The sequence below is a fragment of the Hemiscyllium ocellatum genome, chromosome 34 (assembly GCF_020745735.1).
Source record: "Hemiscyllium ocellatum isolate sHemOce1 chromosome 34, sHemOce1.pat.X.cur, whole genome shotgun sequence".
Taxonomy (NCBI): Eukaryota; Metazoa; Chordata; class Chondrichthyes; order Orectolobiformes; family Hemiscylliidae; genus Hemiscyllium; species Hemiscyllium ocellatum.
In genome coordinates, this window is record NC_083434.1 from 37,135,795 (window position 1) to 37,154,848 (window position 19,054).

The 19,054-nt window shown below is 42.8% G+C and overlaps 1 protein-coding gene across 1 annotated transcript in view; it reads left to right on the top strand.

Annotated features, from left to right (window-relative positions):
- The window catches only part of LOC132832192 (rab effector MyRIP-like), a 378,098-nt gene that overhangs the window by 15,608 nt on the left and 343,436 nt on the right, over nucleotides 1-19,054 (top strand). The window contains exon 2 of the mRNA XM_060849963.1: nucleotides 13,472-13,628. Within this exon, the coding sequence (XP_060705946.1) occupies nucleotides 13,519-13,628 (110 nt within the window). The 5' untranslated portion in view covers nucleotides 13,472-13,518. The remainder of the gene's footprint in view (nucleotides 1-13,471; nucleotides 13,629-19,054) is intronic.

Consider the following 19,054-nt stretch of genomic DNA (forward strand, 5'->3'; position numbering starts at 1 on the left):
TGGGAGACTGATTAACGAGACAGAGTGTGGTGGTGGAGAGTTGTGTTTCAGACTGGAGGCCTATGACCAGTCGGTGCTGGGCCCACTACTTCTCATCATTTTATGTAAATGACTTGGATGTGAGCATAGAGGTACAGTTAGTAAGTTTGCTAATGACTCCAAAACTGGAGGTGTAGTGGACAGCGAAGAAGGTTACCTTGGATTACAACAGGATCTTGATCCGATGGGGCAATGGGCTGAGAAGTGGCAGATGGAGTTTAATTTGGATAAATGTGAGGTGGGAAAGCAACTCCTCGGCCCACTGGCCCATCCGATCAAGATCCCATTGTACTCTGAGGTAACCTCCTTCACTGTCCCCCACACCTCAACTTTTGGTGTCATCTACAAACTTGCTGATCATTCCACCTATATTCACATCCAAATCATTTATAGAAATGGTGAACAACAGAGGAGCCAGCATTGATACTTGCAGTGTGCCACTGGTTCCAGGCCTCCAGACTGACAAGCAATCCTCCACTACCACCCTCTCTTAGTTTCAAGACAATTTTGTATCCAATTGGCTAGCTCCCCCGGACCCCATGTGATCTTACCCTACTAACCAGTCCATCATATTGAACATTGTCAAACACCTTACTGAAGTCCATATAGACGTTGTTTACATCTGTGCCTTTTTGAAACCCCTTTGTCACCTCTTCAAAAAATTCAATCAAGTTAGTAAGACACAGTTTCCTCTGTATAAAGCCAAGTTAACTATCTCTAATCAGTCATTTCAAATCCTATCCCTCAAAATCCTCTCCAACACCATGCCTACCACTGACGTCAGGCTCACCGCCCTATTAGAGTCATAGAGATGTACAGTAAGGAAACAGACCCTTCGGTCCAATCCATCCATGCCAACCAGCTATCCCAACCCAATCTAATCCCACCTGCCAGCCCCGGCCTATATCCCTCCAAACCCTTCCTATTCATATACCCATCCAAATGCCTCTTAAATGTTGCAATTGTACCAGCCTCCACCACTTCCTCTGGCAGCTCATTCCATACACATGCCACCCTCTGTGTGAAAAAGTTGCCCCTTAGGTCTCCTTTATATCTTTCCCCTCTCACCCTAAACCTATGCCCTCTAGTTCTGGACTCCCTGACCCCCAGGGAAAAGACTTAGGATAAATCGGCAATCAATGCCCCTCATAATTTTGTAAACCTCTATAAGGTCACCCCTCAACCTCCGACACTCCAGGGAAAACAGCCCCAGCCTGTTCAGCCTCTCCCTGTAACTCAGATCCTCCAACCCTGGCAACATCCTTGTAAATCTTTTCTGAACCCTTTCAAGTTTCACAACATCTTTCCGATAGGAAGACCAGAATTGCACGCAATATTCCAACAGTGGCCTAACCAATGTCCTATACAGCCGAAACATGACCTCCCAACTCCTGTACTCAATACTCTGACCAATAAAGTAAAGCATGCCAAACGTCGCCTTCACTATCTTACCTACCTGCGACTCCACTTTCAAGAAGTTATGAACCTGCACTCCAAGGTCTCTTTGTTCAGCAACACTCCCTAGGACCTTACCATTAAGTGTATAAGTCCTGCTAAGATTTGCTTTCCCAAAACGTAGCACCTCGCATTTATCTGAATTAAACTCCATCTGCCACTTCTCAGCCCATTGGCCCATCTGGTCCAGATCCTGTTGTAATCTGAGGTAACCCTCTTTGTTGTCCACTACACCTCCAATTTTGGTGTCATCTGCAAACTTACTAACTGTACCTCTTATGCTCGCATCCAAATCATTTATGTAAATGACAAAAAGTAGAGGGCCCAGCACCGATCCTTGTGGCACTCCACTGGTCACAGGCTTCCAGTCTGAAAAACAACCCTCCACTACCACCCTCTGTCTTCTACCTTTTGAGCCAGTTCTGTATCCAAATGGTTAGTTCTCCCTGTATTCCATGAGATCTAACCTTGCTAATCAGTCTCCCATAGGGAACCTTGTTGAACACCTTACTGAAGTCCATATAGATCACATCTGCTGCTCTGCCCTCATCAATCTTCTTTGTTCCTTCTTCAAAAAACTCAGTCAAGTTTGTGAAACATGATTTCCCACGCACAAAGCCATGTTGACTGTCCTGAATCAGTCCTTGCCTTTCCAAGTACATGTACATCCTATCCCTCAGGATTCCCTCCAACAACTTGCCCACCACCGAGGTCACCGGTCTATAGTTCCCTGGCTTGCCTTTACCACCCTTCTTAAACAGTGGCACCACGTTTGCCAACCTCCAGTCTTCTGGTACCTCACCTGTGACTATCGATGATACAAATATCTCAGCAAGAGGCCCAGCAATCACTTCTCTAGCTTCACACAGAGTTCTTGATCAGGTCCTGGGGATGTATTCACCTTTAACCGTTTCAAGCCATTCAGCACTTCCTCCTTTGCAATTTGGATGTTATGCAAGATGTCACCATCTATTTTCCTACAGTCTATATCTTCCATATCCTTTTCCACAGTAAATACTGATGCAAAATATTCATTTAGTATCTCCCCCATTTTCTGTGGCTCCACACAAAGGCTGCCATGCTGATCTTTGAGGGGCCCTTTTCCCTCCCTAGTTACCCTTTTGTCCTTAATATATTTGTAAAAACCCTTTGGATTCTCCTTAATTCTATTTGCCAAAGCTACCTCATGTCCCCTTTTTCCCCTCCTGATTTCCCTCTTAAGTATACTTCTACTTTCTTTATACTCTTCTAAGGATTCACTCGATCTATCCTGTCTGTATGTGACATATGCTTCCTTTTTTTTAACCAAACCCTCAATTTCTTTAGTCATCCAGCATTCCCTATATCTACCAGCCTTCCCTTTCACCCTGACAGGAATATACTTTCTCTGGATTCTTGTTATGTCATTTCTGAAGGCTTCCCATTTTCCAGCCGTCTCTTTACCTGTGAACATCTGCCTCCAAACAGCTTTTGAAAGTTCTTGCCTAATACCGTCAATATTGGCCTTTCTCCAATTTAGAGCTTCAATTTTTAGATTTGGTCTATCCTTTACCATCACTATTTTAAAATGAATAGAATTATGGTCGCTGGCCCCAAAGTGCTCCCCCACTGACACCTCCGTTACCTGCCCTGCCTTATTTCCAAGAGTAGGTCAAGTTTTGCACCTTCTCTAGTAGGTACATCCACATACTGAATCAGAAAATTGTCTTGTACATACTTAAGAAATTCTCTCTCCATCGAAACCTTCAACACTATGGCAGCTCCAGTTAGTGTTTGGAAAGTTAAAATCCCCGACCATAACCACCCTAGTATTCTTACAGTTAGCTGAGATCACCTTACAAGTTTATTTCTTAATTTCCCTCTGACTATTAGGGGGTCTATAATACAATCCCAATAAGGTGATCATCCCTTTTTTTATTTCTCAGTTCTACCTAAATAACTTCCCTGGATGAATTTCCGGGAATATCCTCCCTCAGCACAGCTGTAATGCTATCCCTTATCAAAACTGCCACTCCCTCTCCTCTCTTGCCTCCCTCTCTATCCTTCCTGTGGCATTTGTATCCTGGAACATTAAGCTGCCAGTCCTGCCCATCCCTGAGCCATGTTTCTGTAATTGATATGATATCCCAGTCCCATGTTCCTAACCATGCCCTGAGTTCATCTGCCTTCCCTGTTAGGCCCCTTGCATTGAAATAATTGCAGTTTAATTCATTAGTCCTATCTTGTACCTGCCTGCCCTGACTTGTTTGTTTGTTTGTTTGACTCACTTCTGTTCTCAGCTGTACCTGTCTCAGATCAATCTCTTTCCTCCCTATCTCCCTGGGTCCCCACCCCCTCCACCTTACTGGCTTAAATCCTCCCAAGCAGTTCTAGCAAATTTCCCTGCCAGTATATTAGTCCCATTCCAATTTAGGTGCAATCCGTCTTTCTTGTACAGGTCACTTCTACCCCAAAGAAGATTCCAATGATCCAAAAATGTGAATCCTTCTCCCATACACCAGCTCCTCAGCCATGCATTCATCTGCTCTATCCTCCTATTCTTGCCCTCACTAGCTCGTACACTGGGAGTAATCCAGATAGTACTACCCTTGAAAATATCCTTTTGAAATTTCTGCCTAACTCTCTCTCATCTCCCTTCAGAGTCCCAATCTTTTCCTTTCCAATGACCTCCTGCTGGCCCCTCTTCCCCCGTGAGAACACTCTGCACCCCTCTCTGAAACATCCTTGATCCTGGCACTAGGGAAATAACACACCATTCTGCTTTTTCTCTGCTGGCCACAGCAATGTCTGTCTGTACCTCTGACTACAGAATCCCCTAACATAATTGATCTCTTGGAAGCTAACGTACCCCTTGTTGCATTAGAGCCAGTCTCAAAACCAGAAATGTGGCTGTTCGTGCTACGTTCCCCTGGGAATCCATCACCCCCTACATTTTCCAAAACAGTATACCTGTTTGAAATGGGTATATCCGCAAAAGACTCCTGCCCTAGGTGCCAATCTCTCTTACCCTTCCTGGAGTTAACCCATCTATATAACTGCACCTGAGACTTCCCCTGCCCCCCCCTCCCCTTCCTATAACTGCCATCCATCATATTCTGTTGCTGTTGCAAATTCCTCATCGCTTCTATCTGTCTCTCCAACCGATCCACTCGATCTGATAAGATTTGCATCCAACAGCATTTATGGCAGATATAATCCGCAGTAACCCTTAAACTCTCTTTAAGCTCCCACATCTGACAAGAAATACATATCACTGGAAAGGCCATTTTTGCTCCTTCACAATCTACAGACCCAGAAAATAACCTCTCTCTCTGTGTGTCTGTCCTGTCTGTCTGTCTGTGTCTCTCTCTCTCTCTCTCTGTGTCTCTGTCCTCGTAGCTTGCCTACAGAATGGAAACAGGCCCTTCGGCCCAACAAGTCCAACTGACCCTCCAAAATATAACCTACCTAGACACTTTCCCCTACCCTATATTTACCCCTGACTAATGCACCTATCACCATGGGAAATTTAGTTGGCAAATTCACCTGACCTGCATCTTTGGATTGTGGGAGGAAACTGGAGCACCCGGAGGAAACTCGCGCAGATACAGAGAGAATGTGCGGACTCCACATAGAGAGTCACTCAAGGTGGGAATTGAACCCGGGTCCCTGGTGCTGTGAGGCAGTAGTGCTAACCACTGAGCCACCATGCCGCCCACTTATCACCCCAAGTATCTGGAAAAGGCAGGGAGCTTAGGTTCACAGCCTGTGGTCCATCAATTGATGGTGGGGTAAGCTGTACTTTTCAGGGTGTAGAGTATTTAAGTACAACTAAATAAAATCCTTATTCTTTCTCAGGGGATCTTTAACGGTGTCTGTCCCTCGAATTCACTGTTAGCCTGAGGGTGGCTTGGTTGATTTGTGCTGTGGTCAAATCCATATGAGGCTGGCAAGGATTACAAACACTGTGGTGAAGTGTGGTCCATTGCCATAGAAGGCAATGGTGAGAAAGTGAGGGCTGCAGATGCTGGAAAGGCACAGCTGGTCAGGCAGCATCCAAGGAATAGGAGAGTCGACCCCATTTGAACATAAGCCCTTCATCAGGAATGCCTGACCAGCTGTGCTTTTCCAGCACCACCTTTTGACCATAGAAGGCAATGTCCAGGAATGGACAATATCCTCTTCTGAGAGGTTTTATTGGCTTCAGAGGTGGGCAGTTAGCTTCTGGACCTCAATCCAACAGAAGTAATAATCCACAAGGATGAGAGACACTTTCATCTTGTCAGTAGGTCCGCACCAAGGTACTCCCTTTGCTTGACTGGAAAGGAAGAGGACAGAAGAATTTCATTCTGCTCCTGTCAGTCATGGCAGAGTTGGACTCCATCTTCTTGGGAATATGAGAGATCTGTCCACCAAATGTATTGCTGTCCCCTGACCCAGCCCTTGGAAATGCCATGGGGTCACTGGTGAACTCTGTAGAGGGAGCCCTGATGGAAAGCTGATGACGTCACCAACTTCTCACCCAGAGGTCACCAATGATGCTTAAAAGTATTGCTGCCAGGGGCTGCTTACCAGAGACATGCTGTGTCCAGCCGCCAAGGCAGTTAGCATGAATTTGCACATATTCTCCATCACACAGTTGAGCCTTTCAAACCTCCTGCAGCATCCTCGCTGTTGCTGGCAAATACGGAGTAGTTAAAGCCATGACAATTTTTTGACTCCATGTACAAAATTGTCACATTTATGATCAAGTGAAAGCAAAGTGCTACGGATGCTGTAAATCCTTGGAGAAACTCGGCAGGTCTTCCAATAATGTAATGATAGATAATTTCCAGTACGCATTGGGCAATTCTGAAGCTTGAGCTAACAAGTGGCATAAAAATTGTGCCATGTGGGCCCCAGACAATGGTGGTCTCCCAGAGAAATGGTGAAACTATTTTGCTGTGTCCTTTTAAAAGTACTTCTATGCTGGTACAGTATGGAAGGCAATTGCATTACCAAATCAGTATTTGAGAGATTAGATTAGGTTAGGTTAGATTAGATTAGATTCCCTACAGTGTGGAAACAGGCCCTTCGGCCCAACTAGTCCACACTGACCCTCCGAAGAGCAACCCACCCAAACCCATTCCCCCCCGACACCTAACACTACGGGCAATTTAGCATGGCCAATTCCTGTTGGAAAGGATATAGTAAGGTTTTTGTTGGAGCAATAGATTTTATTTTATAACTACCTTGCAAATATTAAATGATGGCAGGTGTTATTTTGCCAGTTTGACCTCTGGTCTCTGTGACATATTTGTAATTTCATGTGGCCAATAGTCTGGAGTTACCTTTTTCAACTGGCCTTTGACCTTTTAAATGTCATTTCTTAGACCATCCAAGATTAAGTCACTTTGTTCTCTGATCTTCATTCATGGTGATATAGGCAGTCGTACGTGGTTGTCTGAGCCATTAAGTAACCTCGCTCACTTCCATGATGATGGTGGTGTTACACTAGACTTAACTCAGAGTCTGAATTGCTGTAGCAACAAGTATTTTACATGTATGTTGTATTTTAGAGCAATGGATAGTTGGATTAGGGAAAATGGAGCAGTTTTCTTTCCAACACGTTTCTCAGCAGGACACTCCATTGTTAGTGTTTGTTGGGAAGACTTGGATGCTGACAGTGTCATGAACAGGCCTTCCTTTTCCTGATGAAGAGCTCCTGCCCAAAACATCAATTCTCCTTCTCGGATGCTGCCTGACCTGCTGTGTTTTTCCAGCACCACACGCTCTCGACTCTGATCTCCAGCAATTGCAGTCCTTACTTTCTCCTTGGCCTGCCTTTGCTGTCAAGTCCAGGAGTGGGGCTTGAGCCTATGCTCTGTGGCAGGTATTCCATCTACTACATTGTGAAACCTCCAATGGAGACTGTGATTTGTTTTCTTTTTGCCCTTAATCCAGTCTCCATGCGCTTCACCTTCACAAACCATTGTTAGAAATTGGGAGGAGGTTTCATATTCTCAGCTGACTCCAAGAACTTGCAAACATTGATTGGAAGAGGAGAATTTAGATCATTAATCTTACTTTGATTTGAATACAGACCCTAGATCATTGATTTAAAGATCGATACCACTTTGTTGAAGGCATGATTTTCTTACTCACTTATTGTTGTCCTCCTTTCCAAAGGGATTGACTTTCCTGTTAGGATTGGCACTGCAGATGTTGACCTTTCTTTCAGCACATTAGCCGAGTGGCCATTAGTCGTGGGTCAGTCTTCATGGTGAATATGACGGAGGCTCAGTATGTAGTGCTCTCGGCTCCGAGGTTGTAGGTTTAACTTCCAATCCAAGACTTGAGCACAGGAAACGAGCCTTGACACTACCAATGAGGTGCTGAGACTGTGCTGTGCTATCAGAGATGGTGTCTTGTGGGTAAGAGTTCTCTGCTCTCTCAGGGGACCTGAAAAATCCTATGCTACTACTTCGAACAAAAGTAGGCTAGTTATCCCTGGTGTCCTAGCCAATGTTTTATCCAGCATCCGCATGAGTTAAACACATGACTCAGTTATTACCATATTGCAGCTTGTGGAAGCTTGCTGTACACATTGGCTGCTAAATTTCCTAATTTATAGTAGTGACTAACTTCAAAAAGTACTTCGTTGACTGTAAAGTGCTTTAGTGATGCAAGGTGTTTTATAAGTGTGAATTTTTTCATTCTTCCCATATTACGTGGGTAGAAAGCTGCTTCCTACATAGTGTATGAATATTTACCTTGTCCCCAGTTGGAAATTCAGGAGCAGGATTGCAGTTTAACTAGCAAGCAATGCCCAACTGACATGAGCTAACTCCAAATCGCTTAAGATGGTTCTCGTCTGCAGAACCTACAAATAACACTTAGCAACTGAATCGGGCAGACTGTACCCAGCTCTAAAATATATTTGTTCACTTCAGTGGCATTATGTTTAATACCCAAGCCATAATTTTGATGGTGTAACAGGCTGTGAAATTAATTGCAATAATTGAAGTGTATTAGCCATTGATTTTATTGAATACAGTTATTCAGATTCACAGAAACAGATGATGGGGCTGCATTAGAGTACACTTTAGTTCCACTAATGTGAATACTATTTGAATAGCAGAATGATTTAGGTCTGTATTTAGTCATGCCAACTATATTTATTTGCATTAACTATATTGACAGCAGTCTGTCGTGTTCCTGCTCAATTTGTGAAAGCCTTTCAACAATGGCTTTCACATTGGCACAGTTACCCAGGTTTTCACTGGGTCTGTCCACCTTGTCGTTTTATAAGTGCAATCCAACATAGCCACTCTTGGCCCACAGTCGAGCATTCATAATGAGGCCATCAGTCTGCTTTTGTTGATGCAGTTTCCAGATAGCCTCATAATAAATGTCAGGACATGCCAAATTGACTGTGTTTTGAAATACCGTCCAAGATGAATGTTTAACTCTTTCTATTTTAATGAGAGCATCACTATAAATCAGTAAACCAGTCTGTATGTCTGATTTATCTGTTTGATTGAAGAATGTCCACTGAAATAATTTTAATTTTTCTGTTTTGATGACTCAAACTATTAAATCCTCATAGTTCCATTCTAACATGCATAGTCTCTATCTATGACATTTGGAGTATTCTTCATGATATTGTGTTAGCTAAACCTCCCAAGGTGATGGCCAACAATAAACTGATTTGTTCATCAACTAAAGACTGTGTGTGCACAACATTATTGTGAAACTGCTATTTCTTCAAGTTGCAAGTTCAGCCGTCAGGTTAATAATACTGATTGAGAAAAAATTAAATTCTTTAACTGAAGATGTAATTATATATCTAATAAGAAAAGCTAGGGGAAAATCATAAATAAAGATGATGCTTGATAGCAATATTAAGAATGTGTGTCATGTTCGATGGTAGGATATGTGCTCAGCCTGGAGTATGTAGACTTTCTCCACCCTGTACATACCTGTATTAGCAGCCCATTGTCAATCATTTGGAAATGAACCAAGTCTTAGAGATGTACAGCACGAAAACAGACTCTTCCGTCCAACATATCCGTTATATCCTAACCCAACCTAGTCCCATTTGCCAGCACTTGGCCCATATCCCTCTAAACCCTTCCTATTCATGTACCTATCCAAATGCCTCTTAAATGTTGCAATTGTACCAGCCTCCACCACTTCCTCTGGCAGCTCGTTCCATACATCCACCACCATCTGCATGAAAAGGTTTCCCCTTGGGTCCCTTTTAAATATTGCCCCTCTCACCCTAAACCTATGCTCTCTAGTTTTGGACTCCCCCCACCCCAGGGAAAAGACTTTGTCTGTTTATCCTATCCATGCCTGTCATGATTCTGTAAACCTCTATCAGGTCACCCCTCAGCCTCCGACGCTCCAGGTAAAACAACCCAAGCCTGTTCAACCTCTCCCTATAGCTCCAATCCTCCAACCCTGGCAACATCCTTGTAAATCTTTTCGGAACCCTTTCAGATTTCACAACATCTTTCCGATAAGAAGGAGACCGGAATTGCACGCAATATTCCAACAGTGGCCTAACCAATGTCCTGTACAGCCGCAACATGACCTCCCAACCCCTGTACTCAATACTCTGACCAATAAAGGAAAGCGATTAAAAATTGTAATAATTTTATCTTATCCTTCATTTTGAATACTGGGATGAAAACTGAAGTCATATCTCACATTTTCGTAATAAGATAAGTTTCTACATCTAAAGTCATTTTTTTTTGTAAGTTATTAATAAGGAGTTTTACAGTATGCTGTTGCATTTTTGCTTTAGGGATTGGAAAGAGACATTAGATCTGTTTGAGTCCCAAAACTATCCCTAGTGGAAAATGGTTACTTTTTGGGATTTCTGCAGAATTTGTCCCTAGATTGACATGGAGATGGGCTCCCTGTCAAATTCTGAATGTCACTTCAGACACAGCTCTGGTATAGGGATGCAGCTTGACATCATCTTTGTCTATAAATCCTGACTCAGCCAGCGATGCCCACATCCCATGAATGAATTTCAAAGTGAGTTGTCAGAGCCCTGAGGCCATTCATTGTCTTCTAGCTTCAGAGGAGTCCATGATTGCAGTAGAGGCCTTCAACATACCTTAGCCACTGCCATGGGAAGGTCTGTAAGCCAGGTCAGGGTGCTGGTCCCTTGGCCCAAGGCTGGGTTCCCCCCTCCAGGCAGTTAACCTGCCAACCCCTCCCCATCACCTGCGGTTGGGCTAGGAATGGAAAATCCTGGAGATAACTTGGCTGGCCACTGTGTCGGGGCACATAGCCTGCCTCAACAATAAGACCTAGCACCCACAAACCAGAAACTCTTAACCCTAACCCATTTCTTCCCAAATGCATAAAGCCTGCAAGTTGAGCTTGCAGTCTTGACCAATTCCTTCCTTTTCTGGGCTGTGGAATTTGTCAGCACCATATGTTGCGAACTGAAGTACAGTCACTTCAAAAGATTTTCAAACATCAATTTTCAAAGTTGCACCATCATGAGATTTTTTTGAAGTAATTCAATGTTAGGATTTTTTTAAAAAAGTAACCATAAAATCATTGGGGCGGCAAATACATGTTGTAAGTACCTCTTACATTTCATTCTAATCCTGGAGAACCTATTGAGTGCTATTTGTCGTGAACCTAAAAGAACTAAATCGTGGAGTAATGCATTGTTTCTCTCCAACTGCCCCTTCTTTATCTTTTCCTTTGTAAAAATTCAAAGAATAGACGCATTTTATTAAACACTGCAATTTAATCTTGCAATGCAAATCTGACTATTTGAGAACAAACAGAAAGTACTGGAACTTCTCAGGCACCGTCTGCAGAGAGAAACCACAGACCAATGTTTCAGGTCAGTAAGTTTTGTTTTTTCTTCAGAACTGGAACTTGAAGATATGGTGTACTTGATTTTCCAAAAGGAATTAGATAAGGTGCCACATCAAACTTTGTTGCAGAAAATAATCGCTCATGCTGTCAGATTTAATGTATTAACGCAGATGAAGGATTGGTTATCTTATTACCCAAAAAGCAGAATGTACAGATAAATGGATCATTTTTCGTGTGTAACTAGTGAAGTGCCACAGGGATTAGTACTGGAGCGTTAATATGTGCATATCAATGACTTGAAGGATGGGACAAAATATTTGGTAGTTTAGTTTCCAGATGAAGCTAAGTTGTGTGGGAAAGTAAGGCAGAGTTGAGAGCAGGTGGAGAATCTGTAAAAGGATGTAGGTAGCTTAAGTGAGTGGGCAAACATTTAGCAGATGGCATTTAGTAGGGGAAAATGTAAACTTTGACAGGAAGAATTGAAGAGCAGCACACTATGTTAAACAGCAAGAGATTGCAGACTCCCGTACCACAAAGGATTACAATGTTATTTTCGGTATAGCAAGGGACTCAGCGAATGAAACCTTGACACTTATTGCAAGTGGAATACAATGTTAAAGAAGGGAGGTTTTACTGCAGTTGCGCAGCTGAGACCATACAGAGTCAGAGTCCTACAGCATGGAGACAGGCCCTTCTGCCCAAACTGGTCCACACTGAACAAAATGTCCATCCGTGCTAACCCCATTTCCCTGCACTTGGCCCATATCCTTCTAAACGTTTCCTATCCATGTATTTGTCCAAATGCCTTTTTAATTGTCATTAATGTACCCACCTCAACCACTTCTGCTGGCAGCTCATTCCATGTGCATACCACCCAACCCTGGGGAAAAAGACTGAGTGCATTCACCTTATCCATGCCTCTTATGGTCTAATACACTTCTATAAGATTCCCCCCTCAGTCTCATACGCTCTAAAGAAAAAGGTCCTAGCTTGTCCAAACCTCTCCCTATAACTCAGACCATTGAGTCCTGGCAATATTCTTGTAAATTTCCTCTGTACTCTTTCCAGTTTAATAACATCCTTCCTCTAGCAAGGTGACCAAAACTGCAGGACTCTGTACACTTTTGGTCTCCTTTATTTGGGAAAGGATATAATCGCATGAGAAGTGGTTCAGAGATGGTTTTCCCTAACTCATTCCGTTTCATGAAACAAATAACTGAGGATGCTGGAGATCTGAAATGAAAACAGAAATCGCTGGAGAAACTCGTCAGGTCTGGCAGCATGTGTAGGACAAAAGCAAAGTTAAAGTTTTTTAGTCTGGCAATTCTTCATCAGAAGACGCCCCTTGTATTTAAGGCTAAAATTGGGGACACAGATTGAAAGAAGAGTTCTTCCTTTTTTAAAATGGAGATGAGGAGAATTACTTTTTCCGGGTGTTCATTAATCTGTGGAATTCTTTTCCACAGAAAGATGTGGAGATCAGCTCACTGAAGTTGAGGCTGAACTAGACACGTTTTTGACAGACGAGTGTCAAGAGGAGATAAAACCATGATCAGATCAGCCATGATCTTATCGAATGGTGGAGGAGGTCTGAAGGGTCACATGGCCAACCCTGGAATCTACGTAACAGGTTTTAACTAAAATACGTTGGGGGATAGTGGGGAGAACAACAGGGGAGAGGTCTGTCTGCTGGAGAGCAGGTGAGATTAAATGGCCAAAGGATGATAGTGCATGGTGAAATAGAGACACTCATGAGGCAACAACAGATGCGCAGAAGAGGTGTAAATGGCAACAGCATTACCACAACAACGTCTAATATCTGGAAAGAAATTGGAGCAATGATCATAATCTGAAACTTTTGATGAGCTCAGAAGATTGTAAAATCAAATTGATTTAATTTTCCAGAAATTATTAATACTTTGTTCTGAACAACAACAGATTGTTAACAAAGGGGAGCCTGACCCCTGACGTGTGCCAGTCTTGTGTAACAGAAGAATCGACGATTGGGCATCAGTCTTTCATCAGGATTCCTGCTCCTTGGATGCTGCCTAACCTGTACTTTTCTAACACCACATCTGCAGTCTTCACTTTCCTCCAGCCTTGTGTAAGGACAGATCAAAGTACTTGGATATCCTAATGTGTTCAGACCCTTTTTCTTCTGCTTTAGGTATTCTTTCTGGTGATTGAAGCACATCTTGGAACAAGGTAGAAAGCATGGGAAAAACCCTTGACTTGTCTGGATTGACAGATGATGAAGCTGAACATGTGCTACAGGTTGTCCAGCGGGATTTTGATCTCCGGAAGAAGGAACAAGAACGACTGAGGTAGGAGTTAGCTCTCGCGAGTGCTTTTCTTTGCGTTTTAGTTCAGTTTATTGTTGGAAATCCGTAACCCATTTTGGGAAATAAGCTCAGTAGATATTTGATATCGAAGAGGTTTTTCTGCAACTGAAATTGTATATTGCAAGTACTGAAGGACTTTCAGAATCTTGAATATATTGGATTTCAGCAACAGATTATATTTCATTGGCAAATTCATTATAATGTAGGAATTATCTAATATTGAGTAAGGTTTGTGTGCAGTCACATGCACCACTACTCGTGATTTCTGTAGTGATTTTACTAGGTCAGCCAGTTGGCACTCATAGAATATGGTTTCCCCCTTTTGGGGCTGTTAATCTGGTCCAATCAGGGAGCCCTGGCTGATATATAAGAAGGGTGAGTATCAAAGATACTGACCCCCGAACATCTGAATCTGAATGAGGCGGTACTAAAGGACAGTTTGTGTGTATGTAATGGGAGGTTGGTGATAGGCAACTGGTCTTTGTGGAATTATTTGATATTCCTTATCAACTTTTGGTATGAGTTTGCTTCCAACGAGGTGTTTTACCCCTGTGAGGTAATGCTTCTGTCATTTCCTGTAGTATAAGAAATTGGTTCCACTGTAATGGTATTGAAGAATCCAACAGATATTTACAACCAACTGTGTACAAACATTATGTTCCTCAGGCATATTGTGTCTGGGCTAATGTTAAGCTATACGATTGCAACAGAGCAGCAAGCTTCCAGTAGTGACATGCTTCAGGTGATCCCAGGGAAGATGGACTATGATACAGTTGATGATGTCATGAGTCCATCGCTTAAAGACCCGCTGACTGTGATTCATAATGCAACTGCAATTAGTATGAGCTTCTCATTGTTGTACAGAAACAAGTTCTTGCTGTTGCTAGTTTGGTTCAGTGTAATATTTTTTGAATATCACCAACTGAATTGTACTAGAGATAGTCTGACAATATCTTAACTGCCATTTAGTTGCTGCTGTGCTGACTCTGAAACATGCTTCCAATCTGCTTTCTGCTAGATGAGAAGGCACTCTCATTGCTTTGCTTAGTAAAAGCAAAATACTGCGGAGGCAAAAATAGAAATTGCTGGAAAAGCTCAGCAGGTCTGGCAGCATCTGTGGAGAAAATTAGAGTTAACCTTTTTGGGGCAAGTGACCCTTCCTCAAAATACTGCAGAGGCTGGAGCTCTGATATAGTGAGTTTTGAGAAGGTTTGTAGCTCAGGTTGAGGTTCTGGATGTAGGTTTGCTCACTGAGCTAGAAGGTTCGCTTCCAGACGTTTTGTCATTATACTAGGTAACATCTTCAGTGAGCCTCCGGGTGAAGCACTGTTGATGATTCCTGCTTTCTGTTTTATATGTTTGGGTTTCTTTGGCTCTGATATAATTAAACAAAGTGCTGGAAAAACTCCATGGTCCAGGTGGTATTGGTAAGATGAGAAAGTGTTTCAGGTTCTGAATCCAATAAATTCTTATTGGAAGAGAGATGTTGGGTTTGAGACACTAACTCTGCTTCATTCTCAACAGAAGTTGCTGGAGTTGGGTGAGCTGCCTTTATAATACGACGTTTCTGAAAATTGGAATGAAATACAATTAATTCAGCTAGAGTTATCCATCCCTTAACAGATATTGCCTTCTGTGGGGAGCACCTGATTCAGTCTCTTTTCAGTAGGCTGTACACTGGATGTTGCCCGGTGTGCGTTTTATACACCTTTTTCAATCTCTCAAACCCTGCACTGCTGAAACACCCTGAGCATCTTTGCAGTTCCATCCTTGCTCATCAGATAATGAGTCCACTTTTGAACGCATCTGCTGGTCGAGTTAACCTTTGTTACCTGACTCAGCACCTCAGAAAAACATGAGCTGTTTGAGTCACAGCCCAGATGGTTAATGTGGTGATGCAGGACCATCTGCATATTCCCATCACTTCGGTGAATCACCAACAGCAGCTCCTTCTCTGATGACGACCTCCTGAAGTGATAAAGTTCTGCCTGCCTTTGCACGTTCCAACTGCTACATTCTGTCCTTTTTATTGCCTTTTCAACTAGGTCAGTTTGATGATGTACATCTTAACAGTTAAAGAGAGTCAATTTCTAAAATCTTTGAAAAAAATCCTGCAATTTTAGAAGGGGATGGTGCTGCAGTGATAATGCCACCATGCACATAGTCAAGATACCCAGGTTAATGCTTCAGGGACATGGGTTCAAACCCAACCCCTGTATCTGATTAATTGCATTTTGAATTCAGTTAATAAGCTTGGATTATAAAACTGTACTCCGTGATGGTGACAATGAAACTACCACTGTTGTAAAAACCCATCTGCTTCACTTGTTTAGGGAAGGAGATACTTTGACTTGACCTGACCTAGTCTGGCTGAAGTTTGATTCCAGACCCACAGCAATGTGGCTGGCTCATAGTTTCCCTCTGATATTGCTGAGCAAGCCCCACAGTTGAAGATCTGTTGAGGATGTACCAAAACTCCTGACCTCATTAGAGATGCCCACATTGTAAGAAAGAATAAGGAACAAGAAAAACCATCTTTTCATATCCGTAAGGCCTCCTACAAATTTCTTTGATAGTCATCAGAAAAGGAGGACTTGCATGCTTCTGTTGCAAGCCAGGACTTTACACCCAATGAAGCGTGTTATTAAAAAGCTTCTGGTCGCTGTTGTAAAATAGGAAATGCAAGCTCAGTTGGCTGGATGGCAGGTTTGCAATACGCAGTGATGCCAACAGTGTGGGTTCAATTCCCACTCTGGCTGAGGCTACTGTGAAGGACTCTCTGTCTCACCCTCACCTGAGATATGGGTTAACACCATCTGTTGTCTCTCTAATGAGAGAGCAGCTTTATCATCTGGTAAGACTCTGCTGACTTTACCTTTTAGAGAAAACACAGCATCCAAGTTTTGCCGAACAAGCTTCCCCAGTCAGGGGTGTGATGCAGACCAGGTATTCTGTTTCTGTGATGTTGATTGTGGGATAAATATTAGCCAGGACACCACCCTCTTCAAAATGGTGTCGTGGGATCTCTTAGCATCTACTTGAGAGGGCAGATCAATCTTCGTTTTAATGCTTCATAAGAAAATTGGCACCTCCAATACTGTAGGCCTTCTCTCCACACTGCAGTGGAGTGTCCATAAGACCATGATAGATTATTCAGGCAATCAAGTATACTGTGCCATTCAGTGAGATCATGGCTGATCTGATTATGCTCCTCTCCATTTTCCTGCCTATTCCTCATAACCCTTGATTCCCTTTACTGATCAAAAATCTGTCTATCTCAGCGTAAACAACACCGCCTTCTGTGATAAGGAATTTCACAAATTTGCTACTGGTTTGAGAAATGGCGTTTCACCTCATCTTTGACTTCATGGCTGACCCATATTCTGAGACCTGCCTTAGTTTTTCTTTAGTGAGCTACTCCCAGACAGAATTGGTGCTTAAACCCACGAATGCCACTCTCTGAAGTGAGATTGCACTTGCTGAGACGTGGATGTGGAGCATCACTGTGGGAGAGAGTGGGGTTAACCATGATTTTATGCGCTGAACGTGTACAATCCACTACACCAGTATCGTCCATTTCTGGCATTTACTGTTGCTGTAAAAGCAGCCTGATTAATCAAATAAAATGTTCTTTTAATCCTTACTAATAAATTCCATCACAGCTGTCAGTCTGACCTCAAACACTTGATTTCATGAAAGTACCTTTTCAAAACAAAAATGAATTTTTAGGAAGAAACCGGACGGATTTGTTCTGCAGGGTCTTATTCCCCCATTATCACCTCACTGCATTTTCCAGCATTTCTGCTATTTCTAGTGTCACTCCGCAAAGTGAAGGAAAGTAGCTGTGGGAGATCTGAGGAATCTGGGCAGGGATTATATTGGGAATAATCAGAAGAATGTTAAAGTGCTCTGCAAATGGATCTGTAATAATGAGAATTGCCCAGTGTAAGCCTGTGAGAGGATTGTGAACTCCAGAATAAATGGGGATGAGCAGGAAGCTGGGACAGTGACTGTTGGAGAAGAGGAGATTGAGAAGGAGATTGGTTGGAGGATTAAGATCATGAGGTGTCTGGACAGACCGGGTAGCGTGAAACTATTCCCACAAGTACAGGGTCAAGAACCAGAGGAGACTAATTTAAAGGGAATTGACAAAAGAACCAACAAATAAGGTAAAAACAATGACTGCAGATGCTGGAAACCAGATTCTGGATCAGTGGTGCTGGAAGAGCACAGCAGTTCAGGCAACATCGCTGCTCATTGGATGCTGCCTGAACTGCTGTGCTCTTCCAGCACCACTGATCCAGAAAAAGAACCAACAATGTCATGAGGAGAAGATTTTTTTTTGAACAGTAAATAGTGAGGGTCTGCAATAATCTTTGTGAAGGAAGATTCAATCTTGACTTTGAACAACAGATTGGAGCATCAGATGACAATCTCATTTGCTTTGGAGGAAGGGGGGAGTTTACTAAATTCCGTAAGGAGAGGGGTAACACAGAGACACAATGGATCAAATAACTAACTGCTGCACTGCAGTCGTTCTGTAATTCAATGGTGAGCTATTAAGGCTGAGCACAACAAAGCATCGATCAGACTCGAAGGGTATTAGAGCTGGAGTAAACCTCTAATTGGTTTAAAGCAATAAAAAAAGTATGGTTGTTATAGTCTTACCAGACTATAGGGCTGCTGTCTCATAGAGATATGGCTGGTGGGGCTTAACCTGAGGGCCACTAGGCCTACATTGATACAGAAATGAACCCACACTGTTGGCATCACTCTACATTGTAGGTGAGCCACCTGACTAGCTGAGCTAACCGACTCCCTTACAGTAATATGATGATCATAAGTACCAGCTGGGACAGATCCAAGGCTCCTAAGGAAAATGGTTGATTAGACATGTGCAGGTTAGGCCATGCTAAATTACCCAAAATGTTCAGGGATGTGTAGGCTAGGTGCATTAGTCAGAGGAAATGTGGAGTAATAAGGCGAGGAAGTGGGCCTGGGTGGGATACTCTTCAGAGGGTCACTCTGGACTTGTTGGGCCAAATGGACTTTTTCCACACTATTAGGGATTCTGTGATGTAAATACTTGATGTTACATTTTGAAGGAGATGTTTACCTTGCCCACTGGTATAAACATATAGGTTGGAGCCCATGGTATAATTAGGACTCATGGGATTGGTGATAATGGGTTGGATTTTCATAGACTTGTATAAATGAGGAGATGTTTCCATTGCCAACTTGGCCATCTTCATTGTAAGACCAGGCAACACTAAGTTCCCATTCAATTATCATGGAATCTAGCTTTGTATAGACTCTTGGCTCCTTTTAGGGGCATCTTGAGTTATAGTCTGGGTATGATTTCAAAGTGTCTTTTCATGACCCTCTTATGCCTCTCCAACCACCACCAA